This window comes from Erpetoichthys calabaricus, chromosome 1 (assembly GCF_900747795.2).
Source record: "Erpetoichthys calabaricus chromosome 1, fErpCal1.3, whole genome shotgun sequence".
Lineage (NCBI taxonomy): Eukaryota > Metazoa > Chordata > Cladistia > Polypteriformes > Polypteridae > Erpetoichthys > Erpetoichthys calabaricus.
Window position 1 is genome coordinate 233,022,368 of NC_041394.2, and position 20,274 is coordinate 233,042,641.

Genomic DNA, 20,274 nt, shown 5'->3' on the forward strand with positions numbered 1-20,274 from the left:
GAGTCAGGCCTTCTCATCCAACATCAGTGCCTGACCTCACAAATGCTCTCCTGGAAGAATGGTCAAAAATTCCAAGAAACACACTCCTAAACCTTGTAGAAAGTCTTCCCAGAAGAGTTGAAGCTGTTATAGCTGCAAAGGGTGGGCTAACTCCATATTAAAGCCTATGTATTAAGAATGGGATGTAATGTGTGTAAAGGCAGGCATCCCAATACGTTTGGCAATATTGTGTGTGTGTATATATATATCTATATATCTCCATCCATTTTCCAACCCGCTGAATCTGAACACAGGGTCACGGGGGTCTGCTGGAGCCAATCCCAGCCAACACAGGGCACAAGGCAGGAACCAATCCCAGGCAGGGTGCCAACCCACCGCAGGACACACACAAACACACCCACACACCAAGCACACACTAGGGCCAATTTAGAATCGCCAATCCACCTAACCTGCATGTCTTTGGACTGTGGGAGGAAACCGGAGCGCCCGGAGGAAACCCACGCAGACAAGGGGAGAACATGCAAACTCCACGCAGGGAGGACCCGGGAAGCGAACACAGGTCCCCAGGTCTCCCAACTGCGAGGCAGCAGCGCTACCCACTGCGCCACCGTGCCTCCCTATATATATATATATACATATATATATATATATATATATATATATATTGTGGAAGACGGCCCAGACACAGACAGGCGGACACCGATGGTTCACCCAATACGCGTTTATTTACAATCATATCTACAGTTAAGTGCACCTCTAATCCCCAAAAGTCCCCAAAATCCAGGCCACAACACAAATGCCTTAGTCTTCTGGCCGTCTTCTTGCCTCTCCTCCCGACCTCCGTCCTTCTCCACTCCCGACTGAAGCAAATGAACGGAGGGAGGCGGCCCCTTTTATAATCACCCAGGATGTGCACCAGGTGCTTCCCGACAATCTTCTCCCCAGTGTGGCGGAAGTGCCGGCTGCGCACCCGGAAGCACTCCGGGTGTCCCCACTTCTCTTTCCCCCCCAGCACTTCCAGGTGTGGCGGAAGTGCTGAGGTCCAGGACTCCAAAGGCATTGGGGCGCCCCCTGGCAGTGACCACGGGTACCAGGCGGGTATAAGTACCAGGGCGGTCACCCCCACGTGGTCTGGGGAAGGCATAAGCCCTCTTCCGGTCCTCCGAGGCATCCCAGCTGGGTTGCCCCCCCAGCCACCTGCGGCAATATATATATTACTGTATATACTGTATATATATGACAGTTTCAAGTTCTTTCAAATAAAGATTTATTAACAACAATACCTTTCCCAGTATTTAAATCAACAATAGAGTGCACACTAATTTGTTCTTCTTCATTACAGCTATCTTTAAGGAGTGAGACGGCTGCTTTTATGCTGGACCCAAGAGTGTTTCTGGTGTTATGGTTAGTTTATTGTTTGATTTCTACATAATTGTGGTTTATATTTGGAAGGTGATTGTGGAAAGTGCTTTGGAGGAAAAAAAACTTTTATTCTAAAAACAAGTGGTGCTTTATCGTGTGTTAGGTTTGTGCACATTCTAAATTTACTCTAACATTTTCTGTTCAGTAACTGAAAAATACTGCTTAAAATTCATACTAAATATAAAAATTCAAGCATTATTATACATGTACTTTTGAACCACTCTGTTAAGTTATGTAACCTTATAAACCCTTATAACTTGATGCTGAAAAATTAGTTCATGCTTTTGTTTTTAGTCAACTAGATTAATGGATTACTGCAATGCACTCCTCTCAGGACTGCCCAAAAAAGACATCAATCGATTGCAACTAGTGCAGAATGCAACTGCTAGAATATTAAATAGGAAAAAGAAAATCTGGGCACATCTCTCCAGTTTTAATGTCACTACATTGGTTACTCGTGTCATTTAGAACTGACTTTAAAATAATGCTTATGGTTTACAAAGTCTTAAATAATCTCGCTCCATACTATATCTTTCTCTTTTTATGGCTTTCTCATAGCTTCATTTTTGTGTAACCCTGATATTCTGTATATGCATTTAATTATAATTTATATTCATGGTTCCAAAATCCGTACTAACCCCTACTTTCTCTGCTGTTCTTTTTCCAGTTTTCTGTGGTGGCAATCTGCTCCACCACCACTTGATCAAACCACCGTGCAGCAGTCCCTACATTGATGGATTGAAGGCCAGATGTCCACATGACCATCATCGTCCATTTCTTCCACATGAAGCCTGAAAACCATGAGGACTGATTGAGATCATTTATGTTAAGGTAGAATGCCTAGAGGGGGCTGGGTGGTCTCTTGACCTCGGAATGCCTGCAGATTTTGTTTTTTTCTCCAGCCCTCTGAAGGTTTTTTTTTTTGTTTTTTCTGTCCTCCCTAACCATCGGACTTATTCTTTGTTAATTAGTATTGCCTAATTTTTATATTTTTTATCTTGTAAAGTACTTTGAGCTACATCATTTGTATGAAAACGTGCTATACAAATAAATGTTGTTTTTGTAACATTTACTATTATAAGATTATATATTTGCATTATTAGTTGGTTTAAAATATAACAGTCAAATTAATTCAAAATTTCAGATGTCACAGTGCTTTAATTTTCCAAGTCCATCTGTCCTTTTTCATTTGTCCCAAGTTTAAAGCTTCCTGTGAGAAGTTACACTTGTCAGTTTTACATGAATGAGTAAGTTATTTTGCTTTCAAAGAATGCACAAATCTGTTTCTGAACCAAATCCATAATGAGGTAAAGGTGGTAATAATGTAAGCCTGTGTGTGAGGTTTTTTTTTTTTTTTTAAACAAGTACAGCTTCTGCACTATTGTGCTGAAATTCATTTGAGTGATCCCAAACCATTTCCAGACATGACTTCTGCTGTAGTATCACCATTGTGAAACATTTTTACATGTGTGTTTTTTTTCTTATATATTATTGTGCCTTCCAAAGTAATTCTCATAATTACAGTCATGCATGAGCGCAGCACTAACTTTCTCGGTACTGCCTGTACTGTAAAAAAGCTGGTACCATTACATTTTCAGAACTTTGGTACCTAATTGGTGCCAAAGTATCGGTTTTAGTGATATCTTTACTCTACATGTCTGCATGGATTTCCTTCAGGTGTTCCAGTTTCTGCCCACAGTTCAAAGACAGGCAGTGAGCTGAACTGGCATTGCTAAACTGGCTCTAGTGTGTAAGTGTGTGTATGTTTGCCCTGTGGACTAGCGCACTGTTCAGGGATTGTTCCAACCTTGTGCCCAATAACTTCTGGGATATATAAAGGGGTTAGTGAATACATTTTGACTTTAAGTCATTTTTGCCAATCATTTTCCCAGATGGAAAAATAATTCTCAAAAAAATTCTCACAATTGAATAACATGAAATCGACGTCCACTGTATATAGCAATATTTTTCAAAAAAATCTGGACATGATAGCCACAATTTTAACCATTAGAGAACTCTGTCAATAACATAGGGTTGCATGTCCTATTATAATTATGTAAATATTTCATTCTTTAAGATTAAAAAACTGCTGACAAAAAAGGTGTTTGTAATTTTTTTTAGAATTTAAACAAATTATTTTTCTGTTGGACTATTGCCATTAGGGTTTTGCATATTTTCAATTGTTCACAGTTGAAAAAATATTCTTCTGTATTGCTTTTTCATATAATTCACATAGTTCATATAATTATCAAACATAAACATGTGATTAGGAGAACACAGGAAATGTAAAACGTTTGCTAGTCATACAGTATTTGTAACAGTATGCAGCTATACTGGCAGAGGGCACTAGTGCTCTTTCCAAAGATAGAAAAGTAAAAATTACTGTGGTTATTATAATGAAACTACATGCTCTGCAACAAATTCTAATTGAATATATAATTAAGAAATGGAAACTAACAAGCTGGGAAAGTAGATTACATTATAATAAATAAACAACAGATCACACCAAATCAACAAAGGTAATTTTGTTCAATTATGTCCAAAATTTTCAAAGCCACTACTTTGCTTATCCTAAAAGCTTCAGAAGCGTTGTCTCTGTAACTGCAGACTCAATTTTAGAATGGCAGGTAGGTTTCTCTGACTTCTTGTGGTGTTTCCTGTTAGAAGTCAAGTTTCCTCCTACAGCCCAAAGACATGATAACCATGTTCATTACCAGTCACCTCAGGGAAGTAACCTACCCACACAGCATCAAGACCTCAACTATTTCTTGCACACTACACATTCAGACAACTGTGATCTTGCCACACCTCCACATTTCAAATGTTTGTTTTGCCAATTTCTGAGTACAGTGAACAAAGAGGGGTCCTGCACTAAACCTCTCCCAGTAGTTGTGTTGGTGAGACTCCATTCACACATTTGTTGTCTACTGCATTTTAGCTGACTGTAGTTTTTATTCTTTCATAAATCCATAATTACTTACCACTTCTACTGTATTCTGAAATCCTACTTTTTATGAGCAGACAGCTGCAGGCATGGTCACACATGGAGGATGTGCTGCCTAGCCTGTTAATAGTAGACATGTCTGGTTTGCAGTACTGTATGGTTGCAGAATCCTCCCAAAGTTTTTTCTTTGCCTTTATATATTGGTATTGCAGATATTTTCATAAAGAACTGAGCAACACTCCACCATTTCCCACATCAAAGCTTAATGTGTATGGATCTGTCCCACACATGCCAATCACCCAAACAGTATGGCATCTGTTACCCATCCTTCCTTCTACATATAGTGAGCCACACACATTGGCAATAAGATTTCTTCGGGATGAGACTACTTGATCATGAGACTCTGATCATGGGATCTAGCTCAGTCCCTGGAGAAGTGGTATGGCTGGATGTGTCAAAAATAATCGTATCCAAAGCACAAGCTCTAACCTTCATTATAGCTGCTAGACTTTCCACCACTAATAAGCCCTCTACTGTAAGCCTTTTCATATACAATAAATAAGGCAACCATCCAACATTATTTTAATCCTCTTTTCCTGTTCCAGACTCTTGTTGAAAAGAAATCTATCCCAGAAGTATGAGGCCCAAAAACAGGAAATAACCAGGAGCACAAATTTACACTATGCAAAGTTGGACCATCCAGACAACCTATAAAATGCATCCCAAGGTTGCTGGATGAAATCAGAATATATTGGGAGAATATTTGTAGAACTCTGCAAAGGCAGTGACCAAACTACAAACTGAGGTCCATGGCCTACAGTTGTAGAGAGCACATTGAAACAGTCTGCCATTACTCCTACTCTTAAGAAAAAACACAACTCATGAAAATTATGCAAACATTTGCTGATCTACTTTTGTGTCACTTTTCAGAAAATGAAGACTGGTAATTTCATTGTTACAAAAGCAAAATAACTTTTAGTGCAGCATTGCAACATAACATCATTATTGACTGGATACTAGCAAGCCATAAATGAATAGTCTGTTATCTAACATCACCTAGTTTTAAATGTCAGTTGTTTTTCGCTCAATTTAATTAAATTATCTATTCTTACCTATAATTTGTCCCTTCAATTACTTGTAAGCTTTTTTTACACTCTTTCTGTTAACAGCATGGTTTATTCTTTGTCATGCCACCTTGCATTTGCTTCTTTTCTCGATTCTGTATCTGTAAGGGAGCAACCCTATTAGCAGACTCATTCTTTGGATAGAATCTCATGATTTTGACCGAATATCAAAGCATTAGCATTCTCCTTAGCATCTGGAGAAGTGAAAGACTCCTTTTTCTTTCACTTTCATACATCTTCCACACTTTACCCCATCAGTATAGCCAGTTTACTGTTTTAATCATATGATTCTGTCTTTTTGCTATGTGAGCCTAATTTGCAGTTTAACTATAGGGAGCTAAAATACTCCCAGGAAATATGGAAGAGAAAGCATTCAAAAACAATATTCCCAAACCCTAATCTAATCCAATTTGGGAGCACAGGCAGCCATAGCCAATTACATAATTCAATTCCATATGATATTGCAAGTAGCTTGGCCCCTGTACAGACTGCACTGTATATAATTTACATACTATATATACCAAACACATGTCATACATAAAGAAAGAAACTTAATTAAGCATAACCATCACTGCAGTTTAAAATTGACAGCAGATGCAAGATTCATTGCATGATCCACGCTTTCCTTGTTTTGCTATTTCATACTTATTTTAACAGTGTTATTTCATTTCTGCTACTATAACAGATGTTCAGCCAAATGTTTGAGAGCTGGTTGAATAAATTCAGAGTATTGCCAATGGGCAAGATGATTGTCATAGTACAATGAAGAGGGAAGAATCAGTTCATTGAAAACTCTTATGCAATGCATTTAAGGAGTGCTTAAAAAACTTCTTCTGTTACAGCTTAGGAATAAGAAAAGCAGCACAGTGGGAAAACTCCTGATCACACTTCACAGGAGGCATGTTTACACTAATAGGCATAAATGCACTACAGAGTCAGAATGAAAAGAAATTTGCAAGTTAAAGTTGTACAAAATACCATGGCGGTAGCAACCAGATTGCCACTTTGAATAAGCCTTGCAAATTCAAACAGCCTTTTACATTTTCCGGCACATTGATCTCTCCCATAAGACACATTATTGTACATATTTCAGAAATGCTGCAGAAAGAAAGAAGTGTTTCTGCGATACCATAAAAATCAGTATTTTTGCGTGTAGAGTTCCTAAGTATTATTTTAGCAAGAAAAAGGTCCATCAGCTCATACTTACATTGTGCTCTTAAGATTATAAGTCAATGTGTGAAATTAAGATGCAACGTGGGAAAAAAGCAAATCCTTCCAGAGTGGAAAAGATTTTCTAGGAAGGCATTCAAAGCATTTCTCACCTGTGCTGCCACCAAAAGTGAATTTATGAGAGATTTTCTTTGATTTTTGAAGTGATATTTTAATTTAACTTGATATGAAAATGAAAATAGCGCTGTTGCCTTGCAGTTGGGAGATCTGGGGACCTCGGTTCGCTTCCCGGGTCCTCCCTGCGTGGAGTTTGCATGTTCTTCCCGTGTCTGCGTGGGTTTCCTCCGGGCGCTCCGGTTTCCTCCCACAGTCCAAAGACATGCAGGTTAGGTGGATTGGCGATTCTAAATTGGCGCTAGTGTGTGCTTGGTGTGTGGGTGTGTTTGTGTGTGTCCTGCGGTGGGTTGGCACCCTGCCCGGGATTGGGTCCTGCCTTGTGCCCTGTGTTGGCTGGGATTGGCTCCAGCAGACCCCCGTGACCCTGTGTTCGGATTCAGCGGGTTGGAAAATGGATGGATGGATGGACATTATCGCATAATCAGCAGTATTTAAAGATAAAAAACAAATCTTATGTACCTGGTTAGCTTAATAATTGTATTACAGTATGTGCTTGTTTTGTTAATTTATCTTTAAAATAAAGGAAATAGGGCTTTAATTTTTGAAACTTACAAAAAAAAAAAGGAAATACCTTACCCACAGTGCTTCATGTTTTGAGGCTTGTCCATTCTCACAGCAAGCTTTATCTTGAGGTCAGAGTCTTGGCTATTTTTTGGCACATTCATTTTGTGTAGTTCTGGTGTCTTTGGACTGTTTGTTGTTGGATAAAGGATGACCTGTCATAACAGAGAGTACACACACATTTACTGGTTTTCTAAAGTAGTCAACTGTGCATAGTATGCTATTTATTCAACTTCAGAGGGCCACAAAGACTGCTGGTTTTCATTCCAGCCACTTTAATTAGTAGCCAGTTACTTTTGTTAAAGGGTCACATTTTCCCCTGCCAAGTGATAGAATTCAATAAAGAAACCTGCGTCTTTAAAACCAAGAATTTTACAATTGGTTGCAGTGAAAACCTAAAGACATCTTTGTTATGGCCCTCCTACAGTCTGAGACTCCTGACACATAATACACATTGTCATTGTTTACTGCCCGTTCCTGAGGTCTAGAATGATATTTTTTAAGTGTGATGCAGCTACATAATATTGTTAACTGGCAGCTGGTTAAGGGTTAAATAACCAATTCAGGCAATGTGTAACATCACCAAGGAGGTCCTACTAGTGCTCCAGTACATTCTGTATGGAGGTGCAATTTGTAAACCAGAGCCACACATTAAACATTTCTCATGAGCGTCTGTGATGGTGTGGGTCATCTCCTTTCTCCCTTTTCATTTATGGGAGCCTCTTGAACCTGACATCATCGATAACTTACCTGGATGAGCCAAACAGCCACGAACCTCACTTATCTTGCAGAATTTCCATTTTCCATGACATATTTACACACTTCTGTATGGAAGAGTAGAAGCTGCCAATTCACTTGGCCTAGAATTGCTGATGGTAGCTTTAGCAGCAGTGAAATATTCATCATATGGAACAGTTTCATTGTTCTGTTTGACTTTTTAAAGAATTAAATCCAAAATTTAGAAGCACAGAACTCTTTTTTGAATAACAGCAAGCAGAAAAAATAGCCCAATTTTGGCAGTGAAGGTTGTTGGTTTACTCAGGGTTGCTTAAGGATAGTTAAGATTCCAGTTTTATAATCTTTTGTTATGTGGTTTAAGTTTAATTACAAAATGATTTTAATAATGGTAATGCTACCAGATAACAAAAATAAACTTAAATGGCAAATTTTATTTTAATGGTGCCATCTGGTTGTCCTAATGTGGAAAGTTAAGATATTGGAAAAATATACATAATGAGAAACAAAGAATGTGTAAGAGCCTGGGTTAATATGGAAAGAAAACCTAAGCTATAAACAGACCTTATGCCAATACAGAAACATGCATCCATCCATTTTCCAATCCAAGCCTATCCAAGCAAGTATAGGGTGCAAGGCAGAAACAATTCCCTGAGGTGGGCACCAGTCTATTGCAAGGCCAACACACACAGGCAAATTTAGTATTTGCCAATCCACCTAACCTGCATTTGTTTGGTCTGTGAGAGGAAACCAGACAGAACCATGAAAAAGAAATGATTCGTTAATGACATTTCATCCCAAATCACTTTCTTACATTGATTAAACCGAAACAGTATCATTGGAAATCCAGTTTGCTTTAATAGTACTGATTAGTATATTTCTTCATCATAAAAAGCACTTTGAGCTACATAATTTGAATGAAAATGTACTATATAATTAAATGTTGTTGTTGTAGTACATGATAACAGAAATAAGCTTTTTTGTGATTTATAATACACAAATGTTTTCATTTCAGCTGTAAAGGATACAGCTTTACTGTAAATCATACTTTCCAGAAGACAACCTGCTAGGCAAAAATCCTTGTCTCCCACACTAGAAGACGCAAAAAATTCTAGGGCAAAACCTGCGATTGGAATCACCTACATTCTGTAGGAGTATCAGAAAGGCTGCTGGCAGTGTTTTTAAATGCAAATGGTGCCATGGAGAAACAGAACAGTGCTTTAGAAAGGCATGCTTAAACATTCAGCTTAAACATTATTTGTTGAATGCATTTGAATTTCCAAAGTTATTATAGCAAAGTTTAATGCAGGAAATAGTAATTGTAAATTTAAACATGAACAACTAGTTCCACTGCCACATACATATACAGTACTGCTTGAATACTGTACATCATTCCTTTGCAATCAAAATTCAATCTGGCAGTATAACTCAGTATATTATACAAATACTGTACTGTATTAACATACAGTAATGGAAACAAAAACAGCTGGTACTTGACAGATAAACAGTTATATATTTCACATTCAGGCGATTAGTAGTTTATCCCAAACGAACTAAGGTAAATACTACTTCATGACTTCCTGTGCTGGCAGATAATTCTAATTATAATATCAATATAAATCTGTCTAAGACACCAAGGGAGTAAACATCTTTTCATACAGATTATGGAAATATTTTCTTTATTTATGATACCTAATCAGGGACGTGCAAAATGGCTTTATATTTTACTTGACTAGACATTAATATATTTTCAATGAAACTCACTGCATCTCTCATGAGCAAACTGAATGTAAAAATTTTATGTAGACACTGCTCATCCGACCTCTTCATTAGGCAAAAGCTGAGAGAATGGGAAAAAAAGATGAGGATCACCATGCCTGTCACAATGTGGTTTTCTTTCTTACAAACAGAGGATGATAATAAGGGGGATACACCTGAAAAGGTCACCAGAAATACCAGGAATGGAGTGGGTTTTAACAATAGGAATTAGAAAAGAGTGGGTTAATTCTGTTGTAACTGATTAATAGATGGGCCAGGCAACTGCCTATTCTATAGTGTTACTAATAAAACTGTCCATTGCCTAACAAACATATATAGAATATAAATTTATTTATTTTTATTATTATTACATTTTATACAATGCTGCATTCATATAACAGTAATGTAGAGTGCACAAATTCTGTATAAGCCTACAGAAGAATTTTCTCCATAATCAGAAGTCTCTGAAATAATTCCCACTCTCCCACAATTACTAATTACATTTACAATATCATTAATCATTACTTTTTTGAGCCACTATGCAGCCTCTCACATAATATTGAAAAAGTATATATATGTTGTCACACATGTGCATATGGGAGACAGCTTATAGGCGCGAATAATTGAACTTATCTGTGGAACCAGGGGTTGGCTCTGTCCACTAATCCCTTCTCTCTTTACCCTCTGTAGACAAGCAAACTGAGCTGGAGTTCTCAGACTTCACTTCCGGTTTGGCTGACGTCTCTTTCAGGTCCTGTGCCTCTGGACCTGCCCCTTCCTGCCATCTAGTCTACTGCATTCAGTAATGTTTTGAACTTAGTCTGTAAAGACCATTATTTTCAACTTGCTTGCCAACTATATGGTATGGCTACTCCAAACCTTAATCTGTGTCCTTTGTGTTTATTTCACAATATATATATATATATATATATATTGTCAGACATGCAGGCTTAGGGCGAGTCCTGCAGGTATGTGATTGGTCAAAAGGGCAGAAAATTATTTAACTTTAACACCTGCTCTAACCCAATTTCCATTTTCCCCTTGGGTGTTGGAGAACTAATCCGATGGACGCTGATATCACTTCTGCCCCTCATCCCACCTCTTTTGCCTCTACTTCCACATAACCAACATAAGCCAGAAAGAGGTCATCAATGAAGACCAAGATCTCAAATAAGACGCAAGTCTACCCCAAGCTGCCTTTCTTTTGTTGGAATCAACATCAACTTTAAAACCTTTTTTGACCTGTATTAGAATAGATGGAGGTAGTGATCAATGTTTTATTAATTTCCTTTTTTATTTGAACAGAAATAAAATAGCAGTGTCTTAGACCTGAACCATCGTCTTGTCTGTTGTATCTGTGGTCCGTGTACAAACAGCCTCCCAATAATTTCATGAGTCAGGATCTATACAGACATGTGCAGTGTTGCTTTTGACACTGAACATAAAAAAACAGAGTCTCTGTTCTTGCAATGGTCAGACAGAGACTGGATTATCCGCTATAGTGCTTTCTGTGTGAATTTGCATATTTTCATGTTAATGTTGGTTTCTTCTCAGTAAACATACAGTAATCCCTCCTCCATCGCGGGGATTGCGTTCCAGAGCCACCCGCGAAATAAGAAAATCCGCGAAGTAGAAACCATATGTTTATATGGTTATTTTTATATTGTCATGCTTGGGTCACAGATTTGCGCAGAAACACAGGAGGTTGTAGAGAGACAGGAACGTTATTCAAACACTGCAAACAAACATTTGTCTCTTTTTCAAAAGTTTAAACTGTGCTCCATGGCAAGACAGAGATGACAGTTCAGTCTCACAATTAAAAGAATGCAAACATATTTTCCTCTTCAAAAGGAGTGCGCGTCAGGAGCAGAGTCTGTCAGAAAGATAGAGAAAAGCAAACAAATCAATAGGGCTGTTTGCTTTTAAGTATGCGAAGCACCGCGGCACAAAGCTGTTGAAGGCGGCAGTTCACACCCCCTCCGTCAGGAGCAGGGAGAGAGAGAGAGAGAGAGACAGAGACAGAGAGAGAGAGAGAGACAGAGTTTGTTTTTCAGTCAAAAATCAATACGTGCCCTTCGAGCTTTTAAGTATACGAAGCACGGTGCAGCATGTCCTTCAGGAAGCAGCTGCACACAGAAGGTAGGAACGTCCCTATCGTCTGGGTGTGCGAACAGCCCCCCTGCTCACACCCCCCTACGTCAGCGCAAGAGAGAGAGAGAGAGAGAGAGAGAGAGAGAGAAAGTAAGTTGGGTAGCTTCTCAGCCATCTGCCAAATAGCGTCCCTTGTATGAAATCAACTGGGCAAACCAACTGAGGAAGCATGTACCAGAAATTAAAAGACCCATTGTCCGCAGAAACCCGCGAAGCAGCGAAAAATCCGCGATATATATTTAAATATGCTTACATATAAAATCCGCGATGGAGTGAAGCCGCGAAAGGCGAAGCGCGATATAGCGAGGGATCACTGTATTCTGTAAATATTTATTTAAATATGACTTTTTATACCATTGAGTATTGCTGAAACTGTGGAAAAGCTGTAATTAGAATTAAAACATCTAAAAGGTTGCTTGTATCTAAATTAGATGCAGCATACCCTTTTCTGGGATGGTCGGTTGTGTAGAAACACAAATACATCCAAGGATTATTAATATTTAGCCATCTAGAAATTTTACTTGTCTTGGCGTTATGTCTAGTACAATGGCCCTTTGTATAACTAAAACAGAAGCAGACCACAATATAAATGTTTTCAATCCATAATCCGTAATGTTTTAAATTAATGATAATAATTTGTATTGCTTTAAAAATTGTTGTGAAGTAAAGTAATGAGAGCAATGCTTAATAGATCTATAATATGAAGAAAACTTGAAATAATGGTGAAATGCTTATCAGTGATCCTAAAATTGGAAACTACTTTAATCTAACTATATAATGCCAAACAACTGTAGTTGATAGAAATAATGCCATCTTAATCAGATTCCACTACATTATTGGGCAATCTAGTAAGGTGACCTTAGCATCTCTGAATGTTGTCATCCAGGTCCATAAAATTGCAAATAGTGATACACAAGTGTGACAATTGCCTTGAATCATTGTAACAGGCCTATTGTAATATATATCTTTAAAGTGAAGTGAATTCATCATCCTCAAATTAGACACATTGGTTCGACAGACAGACAGACAGACAGACAGACAGACAGACAGACAGACAGACAGACAGACAGACAGACAGATAGATAGATAGATAGATAGATAGATAGATAGATAGATAGATAGATAGATAGATAGATATTTATTTATTTGTACTGGGTACATTTCTAGAATTATCAATATAATACTGATACTGATGCCATAGTGTAAGAGGGAGAGTTTGCACATCATAATTTCAGTGTCTGTCCTGATCTTTCTACTGGGATAGCTTTATAGTTGATCACAGATAACACGCTGTTCACTTTCAAGAATGAGAGCTTGAGGATGCATGTCAGTTTAACAAAAGCTTGATAAAATTCTCATGCTGGAAAGAGAAACTGAAAATATTTACAAGAAACCTAAGAAGGCTGAATGAGCAAAAGCCTGTGAGATATTTCAAGGAATATCCTCAGTGGTCAGTTGTTCAAATTTTTTTTACATTTCCTGAAACCTGCAATGTTATTTTTTTTTCCACAGAAAAACTGAATATGCATTTTTTTATTTCTTATAAAACACATTAATATGAAAGTGGCATTAAATATAAAAATAAATTACATTAAATGACTATCAAGAAATAATAAAAACAACAAAAATAAAGGCTGCTTTCACTTAAATTCTATATAACTTATGTTATTCAAACATTTAAAAATAATAACATACACTAAAATGCTTAAATCAAGCACTTTAATTCACAGTTATAAAGTACTAAGGGCAGAGTGCATGATGTTTTTACCTTTCCTAGTTCCTTATCTTCCAAAGCTAGTACACCAGTACTTTCCGTGAATAGTTTTACTTTAATGACAGGAAGAGGATGAGTTGTAGTAAAATCTCCTTGTGTTCCCCACCTACAGACAAACAAATAAGCAAGAAAATTAAGTTTGAAAACATTTTAGTATGTTTGAAGTTTTTATGTATTTTTACAGCTTCAAAACTTTAATAGTGACATGGACATAAAAATATGGTCAATCCTCAACATTCATGGGGTTACATTCCAAGGAAATACTGTAATGCAAAAGCCGAAAACACCAATGTTAATACATTAAACCTATGGAAAATAGGGGATTAGATTCTTGTGACCACCAAAAAGTATAATTATTTGCTGAAGATTGCTCAAAATGTACATTTCTGCGAAACACTATTTTTGATAACATGCACTTTTCATAACACAGTAGCCATGAAATAACCCATAAAATGCAGTACACAAAATAAACAGGTAACATGCAAAAACATTTTTAGTCATTCACTAGAATTCTGTAAGCTTTTGTGCTAACATTTCAGGTATAAGAAAATGCTAAGACTGGCAATGCATCAACCTCACCCCAACAGCCTGTCTTTTACAGCTGGCGTTGGAGATCAGGAAGGACACATTGGCATGAAATAATCCATCAGCGATGTCTGCTTTGTGTGCTGCTTGAAATTCTTAAATATCTCATTGTATGTGAGCATAGCAAAAGCGAGCTGATGTTTAACTTTGAGGCTGCGATCGATACTGAGACCAGTAGCCTCAATGTCTCAAGACAGCTGCTTGATTTGTTAACATTAAACTTGTAGCCGACAAAAGAAGCTGACATACCAGCATGAAGTTTATCTAACATCTTTATTTTTTTTACTAAGCTGCATCACTGAACTTGTAGGCTTGGATTTAGCAACCACAGGATTTGCACTACGCTTAGGGGACATAATTGTAACACAAAGCTTTGATAAATTAAGTTTACCATTGAAAATATGCAACAAATGCATTGGGAGGTCTTTACAATGGTAGGGTGAAAAAGACCAGTAAATCACCTAGTAGGACACTAGCCAGTCCTCAATTTTGTGCACATCGTACCTCTCATTTTTGTTCTCTACTGTGCATAACCACGAAGCCCGTGAAGTTGTTAGCGTGAAAGTGAAAAAGACATTACAAAAAAAAATTTCACAAACTTTGGAGTTGTGAAAGTTAAATGTGTGTTTTACTGTAAGTGCAAAGGTAACATGGATACTTTAACAGTAAGCTCAATCCAAAGGGCTTTTCCAAAGAAAACAAAAAATACAACTTAAAGCATACTATAAGAAAATAACAGAGGTCCTGAAATCTATTGCATTCTCTGAGTACCTTGACAAAGTAATGTTTATATGTAACGTGGAGGTGAGTCTACTTGGAATTCAAATTAGAAATATAACATTTTATTTTTATACTTGCTTCTGTTCTGGGCAACGGGTCTGGTGCTTATCCCTGCAACATGATGGACAGGGCATAAAAGGAACCTACATGGTGTGCTAGTTCATCCCAAGGCATATTTACATAAACAAAGTCATTATAGTACCTCCAATTAATCTAACACGCACAACTCATGGGATATGGGAAGAACACTGAAATTCCCAGAAAGAATCAGTACCAATACAAGGAGAACATGCATGACAATGACAATTTCTATTAAAGGTTACAATGATTAATAAAACACTGGGAGGTTCAGATGACACTGCAGTTGTGACCCGCTGTGCCAGCTACTTTGACCAGCTGTTTAAAGCTCATCCTCTGGCTAAGACGTCGGATATCTCTGGTTGCACGGTTCTTGAGGTTGGTCCTCCAATTAGCTGTGAACCACCCAGTCTCACTGAGATTGCAAAGGTGGTGAACCAGCTGAGGGGAGGAAAGGCTGTAGGGATCTGTGGAATCCGAGGTGAACTTCTCTGGGCTGGTGGTAAGGCTGTCCTGGCATTGCAAGCAATCTTTGTTTCCATTTGGGAGACGGGTGTCATCCCACCTGACTGGAAAAGGGACTTGTTGTCCCCATCTGGAAAAGGAAGGGTGATTGCCTGAATTGCGGGAAATACAGGAGAATAACACTGCTCTCGATGCTGGATAAGGTCCTTGCTAGGGCCATCCTCAAAAGGATTCGTGATCACCTACTCACCTACCAGCAACCAGACCAGTCTGGCTTTACACCTAAGAAGTCTACCATTGACCGCATCCTGGCACTGAGGGTTTTCATGGAGCGCAAACACAAATATTGGCAGAGTTTCTTTGCAGCCTTTGTCAATTTTTGTGAAGCGTTCATTATAGATGATTGAGCTGCCCCGTGCAGCATTCCAAGACTTTGCGGGATTCCCTCAAGGTTGCTGGATATAATTGACGGCCTGTACACTGGTACTGTGAGTGCTGTGCAGAGTGGAGGTAGAACCTCTGCATTTTTCCCAGTTGATTCTGGGGTTCATCAGGGGTGTGTTCTTGCTCCTCCTCTGCTCAATGCTTGCATGGACTGGGTGTTGGGGAAGGTCTTGAGTTCCAGTGGCTGTGAGGTATCTGTTGGCGAAGAAAGATTCACTGATCTTGACTATGCAGACGATGCTGTAATCTTTGCAATATCAATGAAACCTCTGATCGGGGCTCTTGAGAGACTGAGTGAGGAGTTAAGAGTGTCCAGGCTTGGGAGTGTCCTCGATAAAAACCAAGATCCAGGCCTTCAATGACCTCTTCAGCACAGCAATCAGCAGTGTGTCTGTTCGTAGGAGGGAATGTTGACCTTGTCAAGAGGTTTACTTACCTCGACAGCAACACTCATGTCTCTGGTGACTGTTCCTATGAAGTCAGTAGATAGATTGGGAAAGCATGGGGGGTCATGAGGTCGCTGGAAAGGGGTGTGTAGTGCTCCCAATATCTTTGCTAAAGGACAAAGGTCCGAGTCTTTAGAATCCTGGTGCTTCCTGTCTTGCTATATGGTTGTGAGACATGGACGCTATCCAATGACCTGAGACTAAGACTGGACTCCTTTGGTACTGTCTCATCGGAGAATACTTGGGTACTGCTGGTTTGATTTTATGTCAAATGAGCAGTTGCTCATGGAGTCCCGAATGAGGAACATTACCTGCAATGTGAGGGAGCATCAGTGGCACAATTCACCAATTTATCTGGCTGCGGCAGATAGAGGGTCATTTCTGGAGGGTGGGACTGGAACACGTGTCTGCCTCTGGGGTTGCCTACCAGGATCCTGAGCTGTTTCGTCGTGTGGTAGGTGAGCCAATAATCTATACATATTAATAAAATGCAAAGCCCTCACTGACTCACTGACTGACTGACTGACTGACTGACTGACTCACTCATCACTAATTCTCGAACTTCCCGTGTAGGTGGAAGGCTGAAATTTGGCAGGCTCATTCCTTACAGCTTACTTACAAAAGTTAGGCAGGTTTCATTTCGAAATTCTATGCGTAATGGTCATAACTGGAACATATTTTTTGTCCATACACTGTAATGGAGGAGGCGGAGTCACGTATCGCGTCATCACGCCTCCTACGTAATCACGTGAACTAAAAACAAGGAGAGATTTACAGCACGAGTCAAACGCGGGAAAGAAGGTAAATGACGTTAATTTTTGACTGTCTTTTAATACTGTGTAAGCATACATATTAACACATGTGCAATTAAACGTGTGCATTTCCGGGGTGATTTCTCAGGCTTAAAGCTCGCCTTTTATCAAACGCGGGAACAAAGGTAACTGACGTGTTCACTGTCTTTTAATACTGTGTAACCATACGTATTAACACATGTGCAATTAAACGTGTGCATTTACGGGGTGATTTCTCAGGCTTAAAAGCTCGCCTTTTACTAAAAAGGTAAATGCAAAACTATTTTCAATCAGTTTAATGAAACGCTCCCGTTAAGGATTGCAATAACATATCGCGAGATAAAAGAACGAAGTAGGGGGAAATGACGGAAGAGCCGCAAACAGCGAAGAGCAAAAAATTAATTAAACAATTGAGAAGGGAGCGAGTGAAGCGTACAAGCATGTTCATAAGGGAAACAAAGCACGGTGTAAAACGTAAGTTTAAATTAAGTTTATAGAAACGCTCCCGCTGCGGATTGCAATAACATATTCGCGAGATAAAAGTTTAATGAGAAGACACGAGGTATAAACGAACCACACGCCGTGGCGCAACGTTAGGGGCAACAGTTTCAACCATTCTATGATCTGCTTCTCGCAACTGAAAGACGGTACATGGCGGATGTTAGCCGACTTGCTGACCGCAACGTTAGGGGCTTCAACTCTGGCGCTGACGCCACATCTCAGTGCCAACACTTTGCAGACTCTACTTAAAAGACACGCCCTCCTCACTGGACAGTTAAAAAGACCAATCAAACTAATGATGACATCAAGTATTACCCAATCAAAAGTAGGAAAGGAGGCATCTTCATAAAATGCGTGTGGGATGATTTGCATGAGACGCTGCTTTAAAAAAAATGATAAAAAAAATACGGGACAAATCCCGTCCAGTATTGATTCAAAACGGGAACGCGCAATTTCATTCTCAAATGCGGCACGATTCCGTATTTTAAAGGACGGGGTGGCAACCCTACAGTGCCAGGTAACCACCCATACAATCAGATTGTGATTCAGACTAGGAATGCAATGAATGTAATTACCCTGATCTACCTACAAGGCGAAAGTCTTGCAACATTCAAAGATGATGGTTTTGGGATAAGTACACCATACAACATAAAAGAGCTTATGAAGCCTTGAACCGAAAAAAGCAACATCTCAGAGACCGTAAAAAAAAAAAATAGGAGGTAATGTCGTTTTACTCGCTGTAGATTTTAGTCAAACATTACCAGTTATTCCACGAGGGAGACCAGCAGATGAACTCAACGCGTGTTTAAAATCCATGCTTCTCCCACGCTCGGTTATATGTCGCGTGTTCTCGGGTAGGTTACACCAAAAAATGTATACAATTTAAGCATGTAATGGGCAAACGAAAAATGAGGTATACCCGAAGGCACTGCAGTAGTACTTAATGTAACTTTACTTCTTAAATGTTAATGTTTTACTGTTTAATAATTTATACGCTTCTTATATGTTGTTCAAATTCTTTTATCAAAATACCAGTGACAGCGCAATGCACGATAACATGGAGTGAATTCACCATACGCATCCGCCCACGGCCGCCCTGGTGTGCGCAGATAGGAGTTGATTCTACAATAAAATAAAATAAAGATAAAAAGAGTAATAGAATCATCACCCATAAAGCGGATAGTAGACGTGACATACTATATGTGTACCAGATATCAAGTCAATAGGTGAAACGGTTTGCGAGCTACAGGTGATTTAAAAATCCTGGACAGACACACAAATTGCCATGGTAGCAAATTACAGAAGAAGATTTTACTGTTTAATAATTTATTATTTATATGAAATGTGCTTCTTATATATTACTTCATATTCTCATATGATAATGATGTTAATGTTTATATTGATTTCTATGTTATTGAAACTGCATGTATGTGTGTATATGTATGTATATATATATATATATATATATATATATATAATATATATATATATATATATATATATATGTATATATATATATATATATATTATATATATATATATATATACTAACAAAATACCCGCGCTTCACAGCAGAGAAGTAGTGTGTTAAAGAGGTTATGAAAAAAAAAGGAAACATTTTAAAAATAACGTAACATGATTGTCAATGTAATTGTGTTGTCATTGTTATAAGTGTTGCTGTCTATATATATATATATATTATATATATATAATATACACACACATTTATATACATATACATATATATACATATCTACATAATATATACACACATACATAAACACACACATAAGACTTATTGACTGAAACAGGCTTTCACGAAAAAAGTTAGGGCTTTGCTACAGGATACACCCTCCACAAGTTAACCAAGTAAAAATAAAATATATATTTCTGTTTTATTTAAACCTTTTAAGTTCATATGCATAGCCCCATTTGGCTGTTTAATTTTTTTTTTCTTTCTTCAGTAATATTTAATCTCCTTAAAGAAAAAGAACATATCCATTTTACTTTTTTTGTATCTCTGTAGTAATATTTTAGTGTAAAAGAATAACCAGTATTTAAACCTTTTATGTTACTTTATACATTTATTTTACACAATGTTGAAAAATTAATAACAAAGCTACATATTTTGGCAGCTGCTGCTTTCTTTTTCAATGAAATGAAAAAAGCTCTCCAAGAGAAAACGTCAATGAAGAAGAAACAGTTTGCACTATCTAAAAAGGAGAAACCCTCATTTATAAAAGTTTGCTGCAGATGACTTAACTGAAAATAAATGAATAGTTCCTATGTGTATAATACATATTTATCTATTTGACTTATGCCTTTATTCCACCAACTTACAACATCTGAAGTACAATTTGTTACATTA

General features: G+C 38.0%; 1 protein-coding gene across 10 annotated transcripts in view; it reads right to left on the reverse strand.

Moving 5' to 3' along the window:
• The window catches only part of cadps2 (Ca++-dependent secretion activator 2), an 874,989-nt gene that overhangs the window by 351,090 nt on the left and 503,625 nt on the right, over window positions 1-20,274 (reverse strand). For all 10 annotated transcript variants that reach the window (XM_051929794.1, XM_051929778.1, XM_051929757.1 and 7 more), the window contains exons 7-8: window positions 13,811-13,922; window positions 7,414-7,553 (exon numbers count right to left, since the gene is read on the reverse strand). In XM_051929794.1, coding sequence (XP_051785754.1) covers window positions 7,414-7,553; window positions 13,811-13,922 — 252 coding nt within the window. The remainder of the gene's footprint in view (window positions 1-7,413; window positions 7,554-13,810; window positions 13,923-20,274) is intronic.